Consider the following 18,129-nt stretch of genomic DNA (forward strand, 5'->3'; position numbering starts at 1 on the left):
TATTTAACAGAGATTTTAGAATTGAAATACGACGCAAGTTAGTAGAAAATGGTTTTTTAGCATGCTCTTTCAAAAGTAGAAAACAACAGCGATAGTGTGATTTGCTTGAAAGAAAATCCCTGAATAGCCCTTAGGCTCTTACCAACACATCATTTTCTACTGTATAAAACTTGTAATATGAATCATGGCGCGATGCGACTGTGCAACTTCCCTTACTAACGTTGTGTTATTTATAACCCCTATTCTAAATCACTCGAGCCATTAAAGTACGATACGTTCGAAGGAATGTTTCTCACTTTTGCACTTTCTGTATTCCTTTGTTTTTCATTACAAAAATATGTATTATCTTTTCAACTAAGGCTATTTATCATTTCTCTTCTTAAAAAAAATATTCTGATTATTAACATTTCACTTTTTAATCTGGTCGAATTTAGTCTTATGCTGGCCATACTTTGTAATATTACATTTATTTAGTATTTTAAAAGTTATTAATGCTAATATTAACTACTTTTTTAAATTTCTAAATAGCTCCTAATGTAATAAGTTTTCAATATTCAATAATATTAGCTGCTTTGAAAAATAATAAAAGATATCGTCGTAATAAAAATTTTATGAATTTAGATATTAGTTTAATTATAATTATTATTAAATCTAATGTAATACATTTAAATCTTAAGCTTCGAAACACTCAACAAAGATTATGCTCTGTTGCTTTCTAACTTTATCGAAACAAAGATATTCCAAAAGTTCACATCCTTCCGAGAGCGAGCCAACAAGCCGTTGAAAGCTCAGTTGAAATAATTTCAATTTAATTGTCACGTTGGTATTTCAAAATAGATTTTGCAGTTGTTATTCATTTATCAATTTTACATTAAATTAATTGTAATTCAAGTAATGATTATTCAATAGATCATTATTAAGTGGTCTATAGATTGAGTGAATTTGCAATCTATTTAAAACCATGTCTGACGAAATCTTTTCTTGAACTACTTACAACTTCTCAATTTTCTCTGGCAATTTCATTTCAATTATTGGATCTTCAATTGAATTTAACAACATTTAATGGAACAAGATTTAATAGAAGAAACAAAGTGTTTTAGACGATTGTAATAAACCAAATAAATAGAAAACCAATATTTAGATATTAAACTAAATGACAGTTTGTTGTTTTACTATTATCATCAATAATGTAATATCCTTTAAATTAATGCTTGACATGTAAATTGTCATCAAACATTTAGGAAACTGTACTTCAACTGAAATTTCGATCTTTGAGACATTCAGCGTGATTGATCCGTTTCACATTGAAATTAGCAAAGTCTGGTTTGCTCTAGATACAGTCAGTTGAGTTGATATTTTATGTACTAGATTGCTGCTATTCACCAAGTATTTGTAATATCTATCATTGATTATAGAATTCTAGAATAAACAACTCATTTCATGACAAATATTTAACACTCTGCAACTAGGTTATTTACAACATATTTAAAAATAGATTAACATTTCGAATAAAAAATTATTTATTTAGATTAACTTTATGTGCAATATAATGCTTGAAGAATTCAATAGAAAATATTGCTTTTGTTTAGATGTTTATTACCATGGGAGATCTAGGTGGTTAATGTAGTAAAATAAATTTTTTCTACCATCCTAAATTATTCTCTGCATGCTAAACAGTAGCCAGCAATATTTTCCTGTTTAAGAAATTATTCTCGCGACTAACGAAAAATATTAGAATTCTGATCTCAGGATTTCTCTAATAACATAAAGTAGTAGTAAAACATGAGCCATTTGCGTGCTGATCATCAAACGTTTCCGTCTTACAAATATAAGGCAGATCCATATACCAACTCGAGTCTCTATAATTAAGGCTATTCGTTATGCACCAAGTGCAATATTTGTGCAGCACCTGTATATAGTACTTACAGTCCGGACTTTCCTGTAAGCACTCTAAAGCGAGGTTATTCGTGACGGCTTAATGACTGCGTGGAGGATTTTATAATTGTGTATATAGTCCATTGTAATTCGTGTCAAAGTTCCGAGTGTTCATTATCTAGACGAGTGGTACACCTATACGTATGTGCAAAGTGTATGTATGTAAATATTTGCTAACTACAAATGTTGTTTAGGTAATCATTCAATGCTGATTGATGACCATCATTAGTATTTGCCATTATTTTCCCAAACTGTTGGTTTGTGGAATGAATATTAGTTTCTTGGACTTCCGAATAATTTGTGGAAATTCCATCAATATTATCCTGGAGATTATTCTTTTTTAATGCGAGTCATTTATTTGTTTAATTAAATATACATTATATTTATTGGTACATTGGTAAAAATGATTTATTTTAATTTATGAATATATTTATTTGGAATTCATTTTTATGAACCAACAGTTAATCATTTATGAATTGAAAAATTTGTATAATGGACTAATAATTTATTTATTTAATTTTGTAAAAGTTGCTCTATAAAATTTAGTGATCATTAAAATAATTTTTTATTATGCAACAAAAACATTTTGCTTCATTTTTCTGTTAAGAATAACTTGAAAACATTTTTACATTGTTCTAGATTTTAAATGAAATATTTGTTGCCAGCTTAAACAGAATATTAGTGAAAAGAATTTTCAGAATGCTTCATTATTAAGAATCGTATATTTTTTATTTACAAAATATACCTATTTATACTCAAGGAAAATATGCTTTTGTTAACTTTTTTTGCATATGTTAAGAATTCAAAGATGTAAATATCTTAGTATCTTTTATTGGCAACTTTAAGGTATATTAGATTTGCAGTTGAGGATTGAAGGAAAATAAAGTGTGAAAAAATGTATAAAAACTTGAAGTAGTAAAACATAAATAGGTATGAAAGGGTTACGAAAGGACGCGATAGAAATATGTTTCTATGTATATGTAGTATAAAATAGGAAAAAGTAGCACGTACTATTATATGCTATAAGCGTAATATCTACTTGAAATGTTTGAGATTTAGCCTTTACAAATCACATATTTGTGAATCGTAAAACGGATTTTCTCTATTTATTTCAAGTTGGAAAATTCACTCTAAACAGACTTTTTGAAAAGCTTTACATTTAAATGTTCTCTAACGTTTTTGAAAAAAATATAATTTATTTAAGTATTGATTTTTACATTAATTTGTTTTTTAATTTTATTCTTCAACAGATTGTATTTTTTTAAATTCTTAAATAGAACATTAGATGTCAAGACCATTCTTGTGATAAATAATTATTATAAAAAAATTTATTTTCTGAAATTTATTTTAGTAATATTGCTTGAAGCCCAAGGGAATATTTTCAAGCTCAGCGAGGTGAAGGCTTTTTAAAAACGACAAGAAAAATAAGTAAAAGAAGCGAGGAAAATCGAAAATACTGAGAAGATGGACCTAGGGACCTAGGGACACTTGCAAAAGGAAATTGACTGCAAAAAAGGTACAGGAGTATACCGTCTTTTTACCATTATTATGTCTATGAAATATCAAAAAATATTTTACTAAAAATTTTTCATCTTTTTTTCAAGTCAACTTTTATCTACCTAGAATAATAAAATGCTTTTCGTTTAAACAAAACTGAACTTTTGACTGAAAAAATAAAAAAACTCTCTTTGCTTAAAGATATTTGGAAAATGTAAAAACATTTGAGTTAAACATATGTAACGCAGGAAAAATCTTTTTGAAGATAAAAAATTGTTAGATAAAATCTGGGAAATTAAACGGAAAAAGATGAATAAATAAAAGTGTTTAAAACTATTTAAAAATGAAAAAAAATACAAAAAATAGTTAAAAAAGAATGTAAAGCTTCAAAAGTTGGAAAATCTTGTGGCATATCCTCTCGAGAATTTTGGATGTCCAAGAGGATGAGTGAGGGTGCTAGGGGGTTAAAGAAAAGGGGCAGAGAAGCAAGAGGAATAAAAGACGAGATGTAGAAAGAAACATGGCACTTGGTGGTGGGTGCGCAGGGCGTATTAAATGGTGGTGCTTTCGTTCTTTTACGACGGATTTGCGCGGACAAAGCCTGAACTCGTTCCAGTGAGGAAGCGACCCATAAATTGCAGTCAAGAAATTCTTGTGGGAATGTTGGCTTGTAGTATTTTCGTTTTCAGACAAAAGATACCATCTTAGCTTGCCTGTCCATCAGCAAGTGAAGCTGGAATATTTCAACTCTTCAAAGTACCTTTTTAGGCTGTTTTAATTCTTATAAGTATTACCTTTTATACCAAATAAATGAAACTCTAAATCTCAACAATAAATATAGTTAATTTTTTCGCATTTATAGCTATTAAAATCTTCAAATGGATATTGAAATTTTTTTTCATAAAATGTTCTTTTCTTTGAAGTAAGTACTTGTATTGTTATTTAAAAAATTTTCAACTTATTCATTATTAGAAAAGTTCTTATTATCATTCTTAAATTATTTTTTTAGTTGAAATTTATTGATTATCTTTAAGACTTTTTCAGTGTGAATAGCTTGAAACAATTTTTCTTTATTAATGCAAAAATATAAATTATTATTCAATTATTTTATCTACTTGAAATTATTCAATGTTTGTCAACCAAAATATTTCCATATTGCTTGTTATTTCATCAACATATATGTATATTATACTATACTACGTATTTTCTTATTGGAAAATTATTAATAATCATCTTAATAATTGTCACCAAGTTATAAGACTTTCAAAAAATTTAGTTATTGAACTGAATTTAAAGGTATTATGGGAATAGCTTTAGAATTGACTGGAACTCTAATACAAATCCAAATGGGGCAGTCAACCGCAAGAATGTTGATCGATTAGTATCTGGATGATATTGAGTTTGTGGACCACAAACGAGGAACAGGGGTGGCAGATTCTAGGTCAAACCAGGTGAATTGGACTGTTCGTTCAAGCGTCTAACCAACTGGAATTGCACAGCAACGATGTAGGAATACTGAACTTGTTATTCTGTAGCCGACGTTGACGTAAATTTCGTTATAACTTTGCTTTCGTTTACATTCGTCCTTTTCTGCTTGGCACTATATGTATAATTTCATCTATTTAATAAGTGAAAGACTTCACGTCAGTTAATATTACACTCAGATATTTAGTTTAACATTGTAATTAAATTGTCAAAATTTTACATGTTTACATTGATTTGAAAAGGATGGTTTAAATTATCAACATATTTCATTACAAATATTTATTCAAATATGTTTCATTTTATTGGAAATAAAGCTTACTCTCCAAAAATAACTTGGTGAATATTCTTTGTTCCAAAGTAGTTTTCATTCATTCATTTGTAGTTAGCATACATTGCTGGGATGTTGCTACACTGATAATATCAAAGTTTCTGTTGTATTTAAAATCAGTAATAACTCGTTTGAAATAACTCTTTTATATTATTACCAATTATATAAAATCATGTATTAATTAATTTCAGAATTAATTTCAATATGACATAGACTGATCCATCAAAAGTTTGATCCATTATTTTAATAAATTTTATCATTTCTAGATAAGCTAAAGCTAGAACATAGTTAGTTGTAAATAATAATAATTAGAAGTTGAACCAATGTTTCAGATTAAGCAAGTAAATTAAGCTGAAGAGATTTAGAAATGCTGAGGATTGATTAATATGTATCTTCTAATGGAATATTAAGTGAGATTTAAAATTATTTCTCAACATTTAATTTTATGTCAAAATCTATCACATGCACAGAAAAAATTATCTGTAACAGCAACAGATTTTCGGTTTGTTACTATTACATTTTTTTATGTAATCTGAACAGAAAAATTTGTAGGTGTTACTACTTTAGCTTGTAATTACAACAATAATCTATAGAGAGTAGAAAAAAGATTTTCTGATCAAATGAAAGTTCATAACAATGATCATTTGAATGTTTAATGTTCTATACGCCTGATAATTTTTGATGTTTTATGTCAAGTTAACTAGAAATTGACATTCGTAACTCTTTTTTACGGTATCGACACAACTTTTAAAAAAATTATTTTCACATGTTTGTGATTTCCACAGTAGGATATTTTTTTTAACCAAAAAAAGGGATTGAAAAACGACACATATTCTGCCAGTTGAGTTCTGTAATTGTTTCCTTGAAATAACAAAAAATCGTGTAACTTCACAAGAGAAGTTTCAAATGTCATTTAAACGATAGTAATTCTCGCCTTTCGGTTGATATGAAAATGAGTACAATGGACACAAAAATCAATCGAAATATTTTGAAGATATTGTAAAAAATTCGTTATGAATGTTATTAAATTTAGAGAAAACTATTTAGTATTATTGATAAAAATAAAATATTTGTAGCAAAATTGTTGATTCTTAATTTTATAAATTTTATGGTTTTCTACAATACTCTAATTATTATAATATTCATAATTAAATAAAAATAGCATTCATAAGACGTTTCAGATACTGGAATATGGATTAATCAGACTGGTTTGATAGTAAATATGCATAATAACCTTGTAAACAATAATTCTACTGATGATTGTATTTATATTTGCAACAGCTTTTTTTTATAATTACAGACTAAAGTTGTAACACCTACAAATTTTTCTGTCAAGACTACAGAAAAAAAAATATGTCATAATAACAAACCGAAAATCTGTTGCTATTACAGATATTGCGTGTACTTCCGATTAAGTGTCACCTCTGAACAGGATGAAACTTTAGGCATTAGCTGACCTTGATGGAACATGAAAAACTTCCAAAGGATTTTTGGCGTAAATGCCAAAATCTATATATTGATGCAGTTTGAACTGAACTACAATCAGCTGACTCTGAGATAAACTTCTGATTAGGTGCCACTCTCGATTTCGACCAAAATTGTTTGACGAGTTTACCTTAATTAGTGATAAATTTTTTTCCGTGCGATTGTTTATTAATATATCTTTTCCACTGTTAATATCAACAGTTTGGTCTATAATCTTCTCTGAAAATATGAAGAAGCTGTTTTACTGAATTAATCCTTCGTTATTTTTGCTAAATGAATTTCATAATTAAAAATCCATTAAAAGTGGTTAAATCATAATAACGAATTAAGACTAAATTCAGAATTAAAGGAATATTGATGAAATGATATAAAAAATATAGGGCACAGCTTGGTTTATTCGGTATAAAACTGCGTGGGAAATAGCAGAGTATGGTGATAGTGTAAAGTGTAAAGTGCCCATTCAATCGGCTGACACATCCGGATGGTCCTGTCCCGGTAAAATGGCTGACCACAGAGAGTTCCGGCTTAGGGGAAGTGTTTGAATTGATTCAATTTCGATTTGATTTTGGTTTCGATGCCAATCCTCATTCTCTAGCTTTGATGATGAATTTACGTAGTAATCTCTCTAGCTTCCTATCACTTTTTATCACTACATTTACTTGATAACTCCCTTTCATGTTGGAATAAATTTATATATTTTTTGCTCATTTATTTTTACTTTTGAAGTGACAAGAAATTTTACTAACAGTTCAAATAATTTTATCTAAAATAAAATTAAATAAATTTAATTGTATTGTATTATTAAAACATAAATTGAATTCTAATTATTAAACATTAAAAAGCTCATGAAATTCAAGTAGAGATGCATTAAATAGAGCTTTATTGAATTTGAACTGAAATACAGTGTAAGCTATTTCCAGCTTCTTATTCCTTTTATCTGCACATGACATTCAATGCATTCTATATACAAACATGCACTTTCACTTAAGGAGCAACGTTCTAATTGCAAATACACGAGAAATTATAATGAGAACCGAGTAAAATTACTAGCAAGATTCTGCAGAAGAAAACGTCATGAATAAGATATAAGGTATTCGATTTTTAGAGAAAAAAAGACTCGAAAAGAATAAAAGTGCTATTCAATAGTATTTTTATTAATTAAAAGTTTTTGTGATTAATTAGTTAATTTTAATGAATTTATCGAATATTTAATTAAAGCTTCACTGACTTCAGAAGAGAAATTATAGGATGCACATGCAGCAGCATCTGTTAAAATCAGAGGGAAATAATTTTGTAATAAACTAATGTATATAGAAACGACGAGAAATATATACACGTACACGTATACATTTAGGATAAGAAAAGTTAAAGCAAACTTGTGCTAAAGTTGTTGGAGCCTAGTTTTGCAGAGTGGCTCTGGAAAGACGTAAATGCAGTGTGTATACATATATAAGAACATAAAAAAAATGTCGATCGTTCTTATGGAAATGCTATTTATGCAAAAAGCTCTAAAACTTTATCTTTCAAGATTGATTGGATACTTGTTAATATTTCATAAACAAATTGTAGAGTCAATTTTGTTAAATTCACTTACATACTTATTTGAAAAATTAATTTGTTATGTAACTTTCCATTCTAAATATTTAATGTCCTAGTTTTTAAACTGGCGCAGTTTGAGAGAATATTTTTTTAATTAAATAATTATTTTATCAGTAGTTTTATATTTGGTTGAAACAAGAGAATTATTACTTGCACTGGTGCACGAAACTCTTATATCTAAAAGTAAAGCATGAGATTGCTGCTATAAAAATTAAATAATCAATATGTAATGCAGAGTGGTAGCAAATGTTGATGTAATTAATATAACTGGTTTTCACGGTGGTAAATACATATAAAAAGTTTTGATTATTTATATAACCATTAATAAACTGTATTGAATACGTAATTGTTATAACTTTTATCAAATTTCAATCCAAATGCATATAGAATTGTTATACAAACTTTTGCTGTGTTTCATTCTTTTTTAATTATATTACTGCTGGTGTTTTGTTCGTAATGTTTAAAAAAATCATAATTTAACTATTACCTCAACTACCTGCAAAAAATATAAATTCAGGTTTAGACGTAAGAAGTAGGTTATTAGTTTGGTGAACGAAAATTCACTCTTACTTTGTGGTGGGAATGGAAGTGTGGTCTACCAAAGTGGTAACCTATTATTAATATATTATCTAAACAATACATAATAGTATTTTACTTCCTGATGCTGCGATTTATTTAAAAAAGTTTTAATTCATTTAGTTTTAGAAATTTTTATGCTATCTGAGTTTTTAACATAGTAACATGCAGCTTTCAAAAATTCGTGATAAACTTTATTATAATACGAGTAGATTAGTTTTGGCCGTGTTTATTTTTTTAAGTCAATAAGTAAGTTTGTAATTTTTTCAATTGCATAACGTTATTTAAAAAATAATCTCATTAATTTGAACCAATGTTTATCAAAGTTATTGATAACAAGTTGACAAATCAACTTTATGCGTAAATAAAATGAAAAGAAATTTTACATAATTGTAATGCCGCTCAATTTATTGTTCAATAAATCAATAAAAAAATATGTCAGAATTTTTGTAATATACTGTTTTGAAAACGTGCAGAGGAAACAGATCGCAGAAGTAGACACGAAAAAGGCAGCATCAGTCAAGAGTCGAAGACTGCTGCATCATCCCCTGGAGAGACGTCCGGTGCTTCCCAGTTGGTATCCAAGGATTGTCTAGGTGATGATAAAAAGAAGTATGGTCTCTTCCTAGTGAGATAAAACAGCTGACGTAAGACCCAGAGATGCCAGAAAGTGTCGTCTCCGGAGGGAAAGTGTTTGCACATTTACTACCGAGTTTTCTTAGGTGTGAAAGGAGAAGAAAGTATGACAAACTTGAAAAGTGATAAATTTCTTAAGAACTTGGTAAAAAAGTCGTCGTCATTATTGTCTCCTGTCTTGTTCCTCTTTGTACCTTTTTGTATATCTTCTTTTTTAAATCTTTACCAAAATCTTTTTCATCATATTTCTTCAAAACTTTAACAATTGAATTTTTTAAGCTCCTTCAATATAGTATTTTTTCCATTAATCAACAATCATAAAAAATCATACAAAAATATTTGATTATTTTTAAAAAAAAACACCACTTGGAATGCATCTGAAATTTTGTTACTCATTCTCAATGATCACTCTTTATTTTTAACTCTAGAGTTCGGTAAAAAATGTATTAAAAAGTTTTTCTCCTGCAGGTTGAATTTCAAATTATCTAACTGATACCTAGTCTGTCAACAACCTATAAGACTCTTTAAAAATTCGAAATTAGAAATTTTTTTTTACTGAATAAGGGATTTAAAAAAAAAATATGAAAAAGCTCTCTTATTCAAGATATTCTATCAAATGTTGAAAAATTTCATCAAAGTACAACTGAATGAACCTCCGCAAATTTGATTTCCCAAGGTAATATCTGTGATTACAACACAAGACTCTTTGGACGTGGTTTATTTGATATTTCCAGTTTTCCAAGCAATTTTCTAGTGCAATAAAGATTCTGTTTTATTTTCTTTTCAAACAATTGCTCCTTCGCTTTAATGTTGTTGTTATTTTGAATTGTATAACAGAATGTTTTTTATTTTTCCTCCTGTCTTCAACACTCACTTGACCAGTAAAAAATGATATAAAAAAATAACCAACCATTATGTAATAAAAAATTGGACGAATTTATTTAATATTTTGTTAAGGTTTACTTCTGTGAAACAAACAGAGTATTATTGAAAATAAGTGGAATGGCAAACTAGAGAAGAATAGGAACAATGCGAAAAGGTTAGCGATTCGAATTTAAAAGGAATGCCTGTCTCAAGATAGGTACACTCTATAGGTATAGAGGTAGACAATAGGAAGGAGGAAAGAACATTGGAGGAATAAGAAGAAGACTACGTTTATCGCTGACAGTAAAACTTACGTTCTTTGATATTGGATTTCATTCGATCGATCTTGTAAAACTATTCTTAACAGCCTATTTTTTAACTAAAGTAGAATAAAGCTATCTCCAAATATTATAGCTGTTATTTAATATTTTTAAAAATTATTTAAACTTGAAAAATTCGATTAATTTGTTGAAATATATCGCAATGATGTTGAGATTGTTTAATAATTTCCTGACTTTCGATACTTGAATTTAACTTACAGTTGCTTGCACTGCATCGTAGTGTGTATCAAGGAGTTTGTTATTCAGAGCGTTCGATATCTCGTTTTGACGATTTCAGGATTCTAAGCACGTCTTCTGGTTATCGTTAGTGCCTGAGGAATGTTTTTTTCGTCGGATCATCTAACCGAAGAGTGAAATGCATCTTTCTTGTCAATCTCACATGGTAACCATTGCCTACTTGTAGTAATCATTCATTTTCTTCCAAAATAATTTTTAAATAATTAATTAGAGGATTTTTTTTTGTTATTTAAAACGAGATGCTGATGGTGTTGGAAAGAAATTACTTTGAGAAAATGGAATTTGTTGATTGCAGTAATAATGTTCATTTTTTGTGCTGAATCTAAAGATTACACAGTGTATTTTCCAGACCATTATAATTGTGATAGTTAACAGAAAAAAGCTTTAATGTATTGTCATTCACTAATACGATGAGAAAAGGACGCCCGTAAAGGATTAGCGAGAACATCAGCGTCAAGAATAATGGATTATCAGACGTGGTGGAAATTAGTAAGTGGCTTCAGGTAATTGCGCGAAACCAACATGCTCTATGTCCTTTTCCAATCCCTTTTCTATTCTTTTTTCTTTCTCTTTAACTCCTGCTCTATACCTCCTACCATCCTATACACGTCTGTCAGCGGATCCAGTTAAGCCAGCTCGAGAAAAGCGTCGACATGACGGAATAATTTGCGGCTCCGTTCTTTCATTCCCTCAGGTGACTTTGAGGCTTGACTAGGAAAAAAAATGTCAAGAAAAAAAAATCCATCGTCCAAAGTCACAAATCCTAGTTCAAAGGATCATAGAAAAGGAATAAAAAATTCTTAAGTAGAATTTAATAGAATTCCCTTTCAAGTTGGATTTGATTTTTTATTATTTTCAGATTAAATAATTTATAATCTTCTATCAGTGACATACACTTTAAACTGCTTATCCCGAACATCTGTTTGCATGAGGACACATTTTTATGAAAGAGAACATTTTATCTATCCTACATACAAAAAAAAAAAATTATGATAATAAAAATGTCTTTCAGGATTAGCAGAAAAAAATTTTAATTTGTGATAAAATTTTATTCAATCATACGTTGTCACTAAAAAAAATGCAAGAAGAACAAAAATAGTTGCTACTACATTATTAACTATTATGTTCTAATTTTCTAGAATAATAAACAAAAACTAGTAATAAACAGTAACTAGTGTATACTAGTTACTGTTTTGTAATTACAAGCACAATTTAAGGGAATTTTTATAATTTATTATTTTCTTTTTTTTTAAATAATTATGAATTTTTTATCAAAAAAAAATTGTAATTTGCGATAAAATTTTATTCAATAATACATTGTCAATAAGAAAGAATGCAAAAAGAACAAAAAATGGTATAGGTCGATTATCACATGCTATCGAATGAAAAAAAAGTTCATTTGTTCCTTGTTCCAATATCATTTTAACTTGTTGCACATTTAATTCAGCAAATAGCACAATGAAGATTATCAGAAGGTACCAATTCCTCGATGTAATAAAAGAATTTAAAAAAAAAAATAATAAAAAGAGTAAATGTGAGTAACATATTTCAAATGTTTGAAGATACTAAGAAAGTTTCAAATCCTACACTTATTCAATGGATCATCAATAATGATCATTAATCTTCCGACAACAGTTTTCCTGATTCAACATAAATTTTATGGAAATTTTATGAAAACAAAACAAGTTTGAATCAAATAATGGAAAAAAGGACAAAACAATGAACAAGCGAACCAAAAGAGTAGTGGAGAGCTACTAGCAAAAAGAGAGATAGATAGATAAGTAAAAAAAGAATGGCTAGGACGATGAGGGAAAAATGTAATATATACTAGATAGAATAGACCAACATGTATAACGATTATTTGTTTACTCTTGTCGTGCATTTAGTGGATACAATGACAGGGAGTGCTAGCATCAATATTGTCAATGTAAACTTGACTATTTTAACTAATACTGTCAAGTCCTTGCTTACATTGTTCATGATTATTTCTCTTAAACAACTAGCTCTCCTTTATTTAACTTTTTTTTCGTCTATCAAACATTTCTGCTCAACTGTGTTTATAAAAATAAACATTGTAGCTGTTCATAGTAAATATATTTTTTTTACCTAATGTTTATCGAAGTCAAATTATTCTACTTAAAAATGAGAATGAAAAACTGTTCATTTGGTAAAAGTTGTTCAAAAATTTCTGTTTTAATTGTTATTTAATAGTAATACTGAAGTAATGTCATGAATTTATCAATAATCATGTCTATTGGTTATACCGATATCAAAAAGTCTATAAAGTAACTTAATTTATCAGACTTATGTGTTTTCCAATGACTATCATGAATGTGTTTATCAGTAACTGGTCGAATACAGAACCCTTTTACATTAATTTTCTTTCTAATAGGTCCATTTTGAAAATTTTCTTTGTAAGTAAGAAAATAAAAACGATCATCATATTTCTTAGCATAAAGTGGTGAAGTTGACCAGCTAAATCCTTCGTTTGTATTTAAACTGGACTTTGCTTCAGCTACAGGTGATACTAAATTACCCTCTGTAGGGTTTACATAAAATTGATCAACTATATTTTGAGTGGCAGTTGCATGTGCGATACTACTACTTCTAATGAAGCTCCATGATCCATCAGCATAACCAAACAGGCGTGGAATGAATGCTGATTTAGGTAAAATAGTCACACTGAGAAAATTATTTTCACCGACATCGATAGCAAATTGTTTATACTCAATATTCAAAGTATCATAGAATTTCTTATTTTCATTACAAGGGCTAATTATGTATGTGAATCTTTGAGGATTAACACCTACACCATCATCTTCAACAATAATCTTATCCCATTTAAGTGCTAATACTCCATCAGGACCAAAATCACCTTGAAGCAATCTATTGTCAGGACTACGCCTAAAAGGTATACCCCAATCACGTTCTCTAGTAGCACAAAATACAGTAGCATCATTTCCAGAAAAAGCATGGATTGCTTCAGCACCAGTATGTTGACCAGTTAGTGGACAAATGGAACATGGATCGATCAATTTATCTAGAGGTTTAATATTGGATGCAATATCTCGGTGATAATAATCATCAGCATCAATTAAATTATCTTTAAATTCTGGTGGGATTAAAATTGAAGTCCAGTTCATGACACTTGTTACTTTCTTTGGAGTACATACTGGAAATTCAACATCATCATCTTCATTTTTGATACGAGTACTCTCTTCTTCTTTTTTACACACACATTCGATAGATTCAAATTTATTGTTAATATCATTAACTTTTCCATCACAGATAAAAGGAGTTTCACAAGCATCAAATAATTTTAAATTTCCAATATATCCTGGTCGATAACACACACATACTTTCATGTAGGAATTGTCTTCATTAGATTTTTTAATTAATGCCCAGTAACCATGAAATATATTACATCGATTGCTGAGATGATGGATATTCATGCAATATCCTTCATTGGGATCTTTATTTTTAATTGTAGTACTTCGAGAACGATCATTATTAAAGTGAACTTTAGTTGCTTTATCAAAATGTTCACAAACTGTGTTTGGATATTTACTACAAGAATTAACATCATCAATTTTGCACTTTTGTTTATATATTTCTGGTATATTTTCTGGAATATCAGGTAAATCTTTATCATCAGGAATAGGTTGGAATCGTGCTTTAGATGAAAATGGTTGTAAGTTGTATCGAGTTGATTCAGGATCTGTGTTTATTAGAGAACAAATAATTAAAACAAAAAAAGCCACAGCTACCATTGTGTACCACTTCATGCTGATTGACTATCTGCGAATTGTTTGAAATTACTTTTAAAATACCTTAACTTGTCTATTGATATTTTGTTTCTTCTAATATATGGTGGCAACAAATTAATTTCAATAATATAACATTTGACAATTACAATATTGTCATGTGCATATTAATGGTTTCTTATTCGAATGATGTATGAATATTTTACTTTGCTTTTTAACTTTCTAGAGTAAAAAACTTTAAAGATTAAATATTCATGTTATTTCAACCTTGTTGCATTAATTATTATACAGAACTGTAATTAATCATCACAGCAACCCTTTTCATATTTTTTTTTTCAAATTCACCCTTCAAAATATCTTCCAGTTTATTTGATAATTTGCTCTCTCACTGTTTCTCTCAAAACGTTGTTTTTACTCTACTATTATTTTTTCTTGTTCTAACTCTCTTTATTTTTATCCCTATAATTCATCCACCTCACCACTTTGAGGCTATTTTTCAATCTGGTCAACACCCTCAGTGCCCTCTTTTGTTATATCAACTTTATTACGTTTCAATGTAGCCTTTTTTCGTGACTATGTAGTGTATAGTGATAAGAAAAGCTGCCTGGCAGTGACTTTGAGATATTTTCTTTGAATCTTTATATATTGGTTTTCAAACGATTCATTAACTAATTCAAACTGTCAATTTTTAGGGTTTTTTATGAAGGAAAAAATAAAAAAATTCCGGATGAGTTCAATCTATATTTGTTTTCTCGGAAGTAAGGGTGAATAAAAAAATGTAAATGTCGATTCAGTAGATGCATTTGATTGCTCACTGATGTTGGGGGATTGAAAATGATGAGTCAGAGAAAAAAAGTGAATTTTTTGTCTTCTGAATTGAGACGAGAGTAAGTTAAATTTCATCATTGAGGGGGTGTCGCAGCACAGTTTATGACCGACAGCTATGTCGGATCTATGCCTCGACGATTTCAATTTCGATATCTGTAAGATAATGGTACAATTCGTCGAGCTATTCGCCTTGCCGGAAGCGAATGAATTACAAGCAACAAGCCTGAGGGTAAGTATTGAAGATATAAACCTAGGGGTTGAGATTATAGTTGCTGCGAGTTATTGAATCAGGAACATGTCCATACAAAAAGCTCGTATTATACCGTTGTAAAATTGACATTTGCTTCAATGGAGTGTAATAATCTTAGTGGAATATTTTCAGATGATTCCGGATTTAATTAAAATACCGACCAGATATAAATATACGATCTCTACCGAAAGAAATTAAATCCCTGATGGAGTACTAACTGGTATTAATTTTGATTGAGATCTTTTTATTTGATGTGAACTTCCTCTATGTTAATTTCTTAATTATTTAATTGTTAAAAAAAGTAATGTGGGGAAAAATAATAAAATCATCAGCGAAGTAATAAATGTAATGTTGATGGTAATTGGTATAGCATTTCCCTGGCAGATTTTAGTCTTAAAAAATTTTTTGCGATTTCATGGGCTATGAAGCAGAAAATGGAAGACATAATACACCCGTCACAATTTTACATTCGAGAGGATAATCTTATCCGTTGAGGAATAAGGTGCGTGGGATCCGATCGTCGTGGTTGGCATTGACATTCAATTTGCCAGTAGGAGTGTCGTGGGGTGAGTTTGCTTCAACTATGTAAGGATGAGGTAATCCCTAAGGGCATTGAGTGGAGAGTGGACGTTGTCGCAATTTATTTAATCCACCTATGTTAAGAGTTTTAACAGATTCTTCATGATATTATAATAAAAAATAACTTAGAAGAATAGACACAGGGGAAAAAGAGTCAAGTGGAACGCTTGAAGAAATGTTTGCATTAATCCATTGAAAATTATCAACATTTGATAATATATTAGTAAATTTTTTGATTTACGTTTATTCTTCATGTTCTATTCTACCCCATCCCCCTATTTATATCCACAGAACATTATTGGCTATGTCTCATTATAACAAATCTTCAACTGATTTGAAATTCATTTTTGAATAAAAAAACTTTTTTATCAATTTTATTCACCATCCAAATGGCTTGGATGTACAAAAAAAAAGATCTATAAATGGTGAAAAAAAGTGTGAATAAAATGATTTGAATAAAAAAAAATTTCACCAACTGTGAAAAAAAGAGACAAACAGACAGATCTGGTAGTTTTAGTGACTGAAGAATAGCTGGAATGAAGAGCAAGAAATTCTAGATGATGCCACTCTGGTGCATTAGAGGTGACTGGAGAGGAAAAGGATGCTAGCTGGACGCAGTGGATGAGAAAATAATATTTGTCAACGAAGCACAGACTCAGATGATATCAAAGCAAAACAAATCATATTCTCACCGAGTCAGTAGATCTTTTTATTGTATTTTTTTATTGAGTTATTTTCTTGCCATCTATTCAAAGGATCTTTGCTATATTAATTCAACAAATGAATGAAAAATTGGTTCATTCAAACTTTATAATCAATTACATTATTAAATTTATATTAATAATAATTCAACCTACTTTATTTACTGATGAAGCCATTATGTTTATGGGTATCTGATGAATAATAAAATATTCCTGTCCATCAGTTTTTATTATTTCTGTATAAATATATTTTTAAAAATATTTTATTATTATAAAAACCCATTAAAAAGGGTAAAAAAGCTTCAATTAAGTGTTGAAAAACAGTAAAAAGCTTCCTTTAAAAGTATTATAGCAGTAAGATAATAAACCGATGAAGAAACATAAATGTAATATTTTGATATCCTTTTCATAAATTAGTTGAGGCTAAAAGCGCAACTGAATGTGAAGATAAAAGGTATATAGCACTCTTTATCTCTCTCTTTCACTTTGCCACAGTTTAAACCGTAAATTTGATTCGTTGTTTATGAAATTGAATTCGCGAATGGAATCGTTGAATGCTCGTATGGATTTGTCTTCCGGAAATAAAGCGTTTCGGCCCCTGTACATGAATACAGTGCGATGCAATTACCAGTGAACGAACCAGAGAATGAATACGATAGAGTTAACACTAGCACTTGCTTTACTTTAGTAGTATGACTATGTTATTCCTTTGTATGTTTAGATCAGTTTAAATTGAAACGAGCTTTCAGTGTTACTGAAATCTCTTCAAGTCTTCTAACTATTCTGTAATCATGACATGTAGGCATCTCTGATACTCTTTTCTTCTTTTGTAGTTAAACAAAACAACAAAGATTTCTTCAAAATTAAATTAAATTAATACATCAGAATCTACTCCTTGGTCAAGGGTCTTTTTTATTTGCTACAAATGTTTATTATAGAACTAGCTTTAATTAATGTTTTTTATACTTCACATATTTCTTTCATTAGGTATTATATTCTTGTATGTAACAAATCTTGATAATGT

At 29.0% G+C, this 18,129-nt stretch overlaps 1 protein-coding gene across 1 annotated transcript; it reads right to left on the minus strand.

Moving 5' to 3' along the window:
* Positions 1 to 13,151: 13,151 nt before the first annotated feature.
* LOC118073490 (uncharacterized) lies at positions 13,152 to 14,827 on the minus strand. Its single transcript, NM_001414577.1, has one exon. The coding sequence runs from the start codon at positions 14,766 to 14,768 to the stop codon at positions 13,242 to 13,244; it is 1,527 nt and encodes a 508-aa protein (NP_001401506.1). The 5' UTR covers positions 14,769 to 14,827; the 3' UTR covers positions 13,152 to 13,241.
* Between the last annotated feature and the right edge of the window lie 3,302 nt (positions 14,828 to 18,129).

Source organism: Chelonus insularis, unplaced genomic scaffold (assembly GCF_013357705.1).
Source record: "Chelonus insularis isolate UGA/USDA-ARS -01 unplaced genomic scaffold, ASM1335770v1 scaffold_303_pilon, whole genome shotgun sequence".
Taxonomy (NCBI): Eukaryota; Metazoa; Arthropoda; class Insecta; order Hymenoptera; family Braconidae; genus Chelonus; species Chelonus insularis.

What these genes read in the sequence shown, in the direction of transcription:
- LOC118073490 (NM_001414577.1), bottom strand. Translation starts at nt 14,768, where the DNA reads ATGAAGTGGTACACAATGGTAGCTGTGGCTTTTTTTGTTTTAATTATT.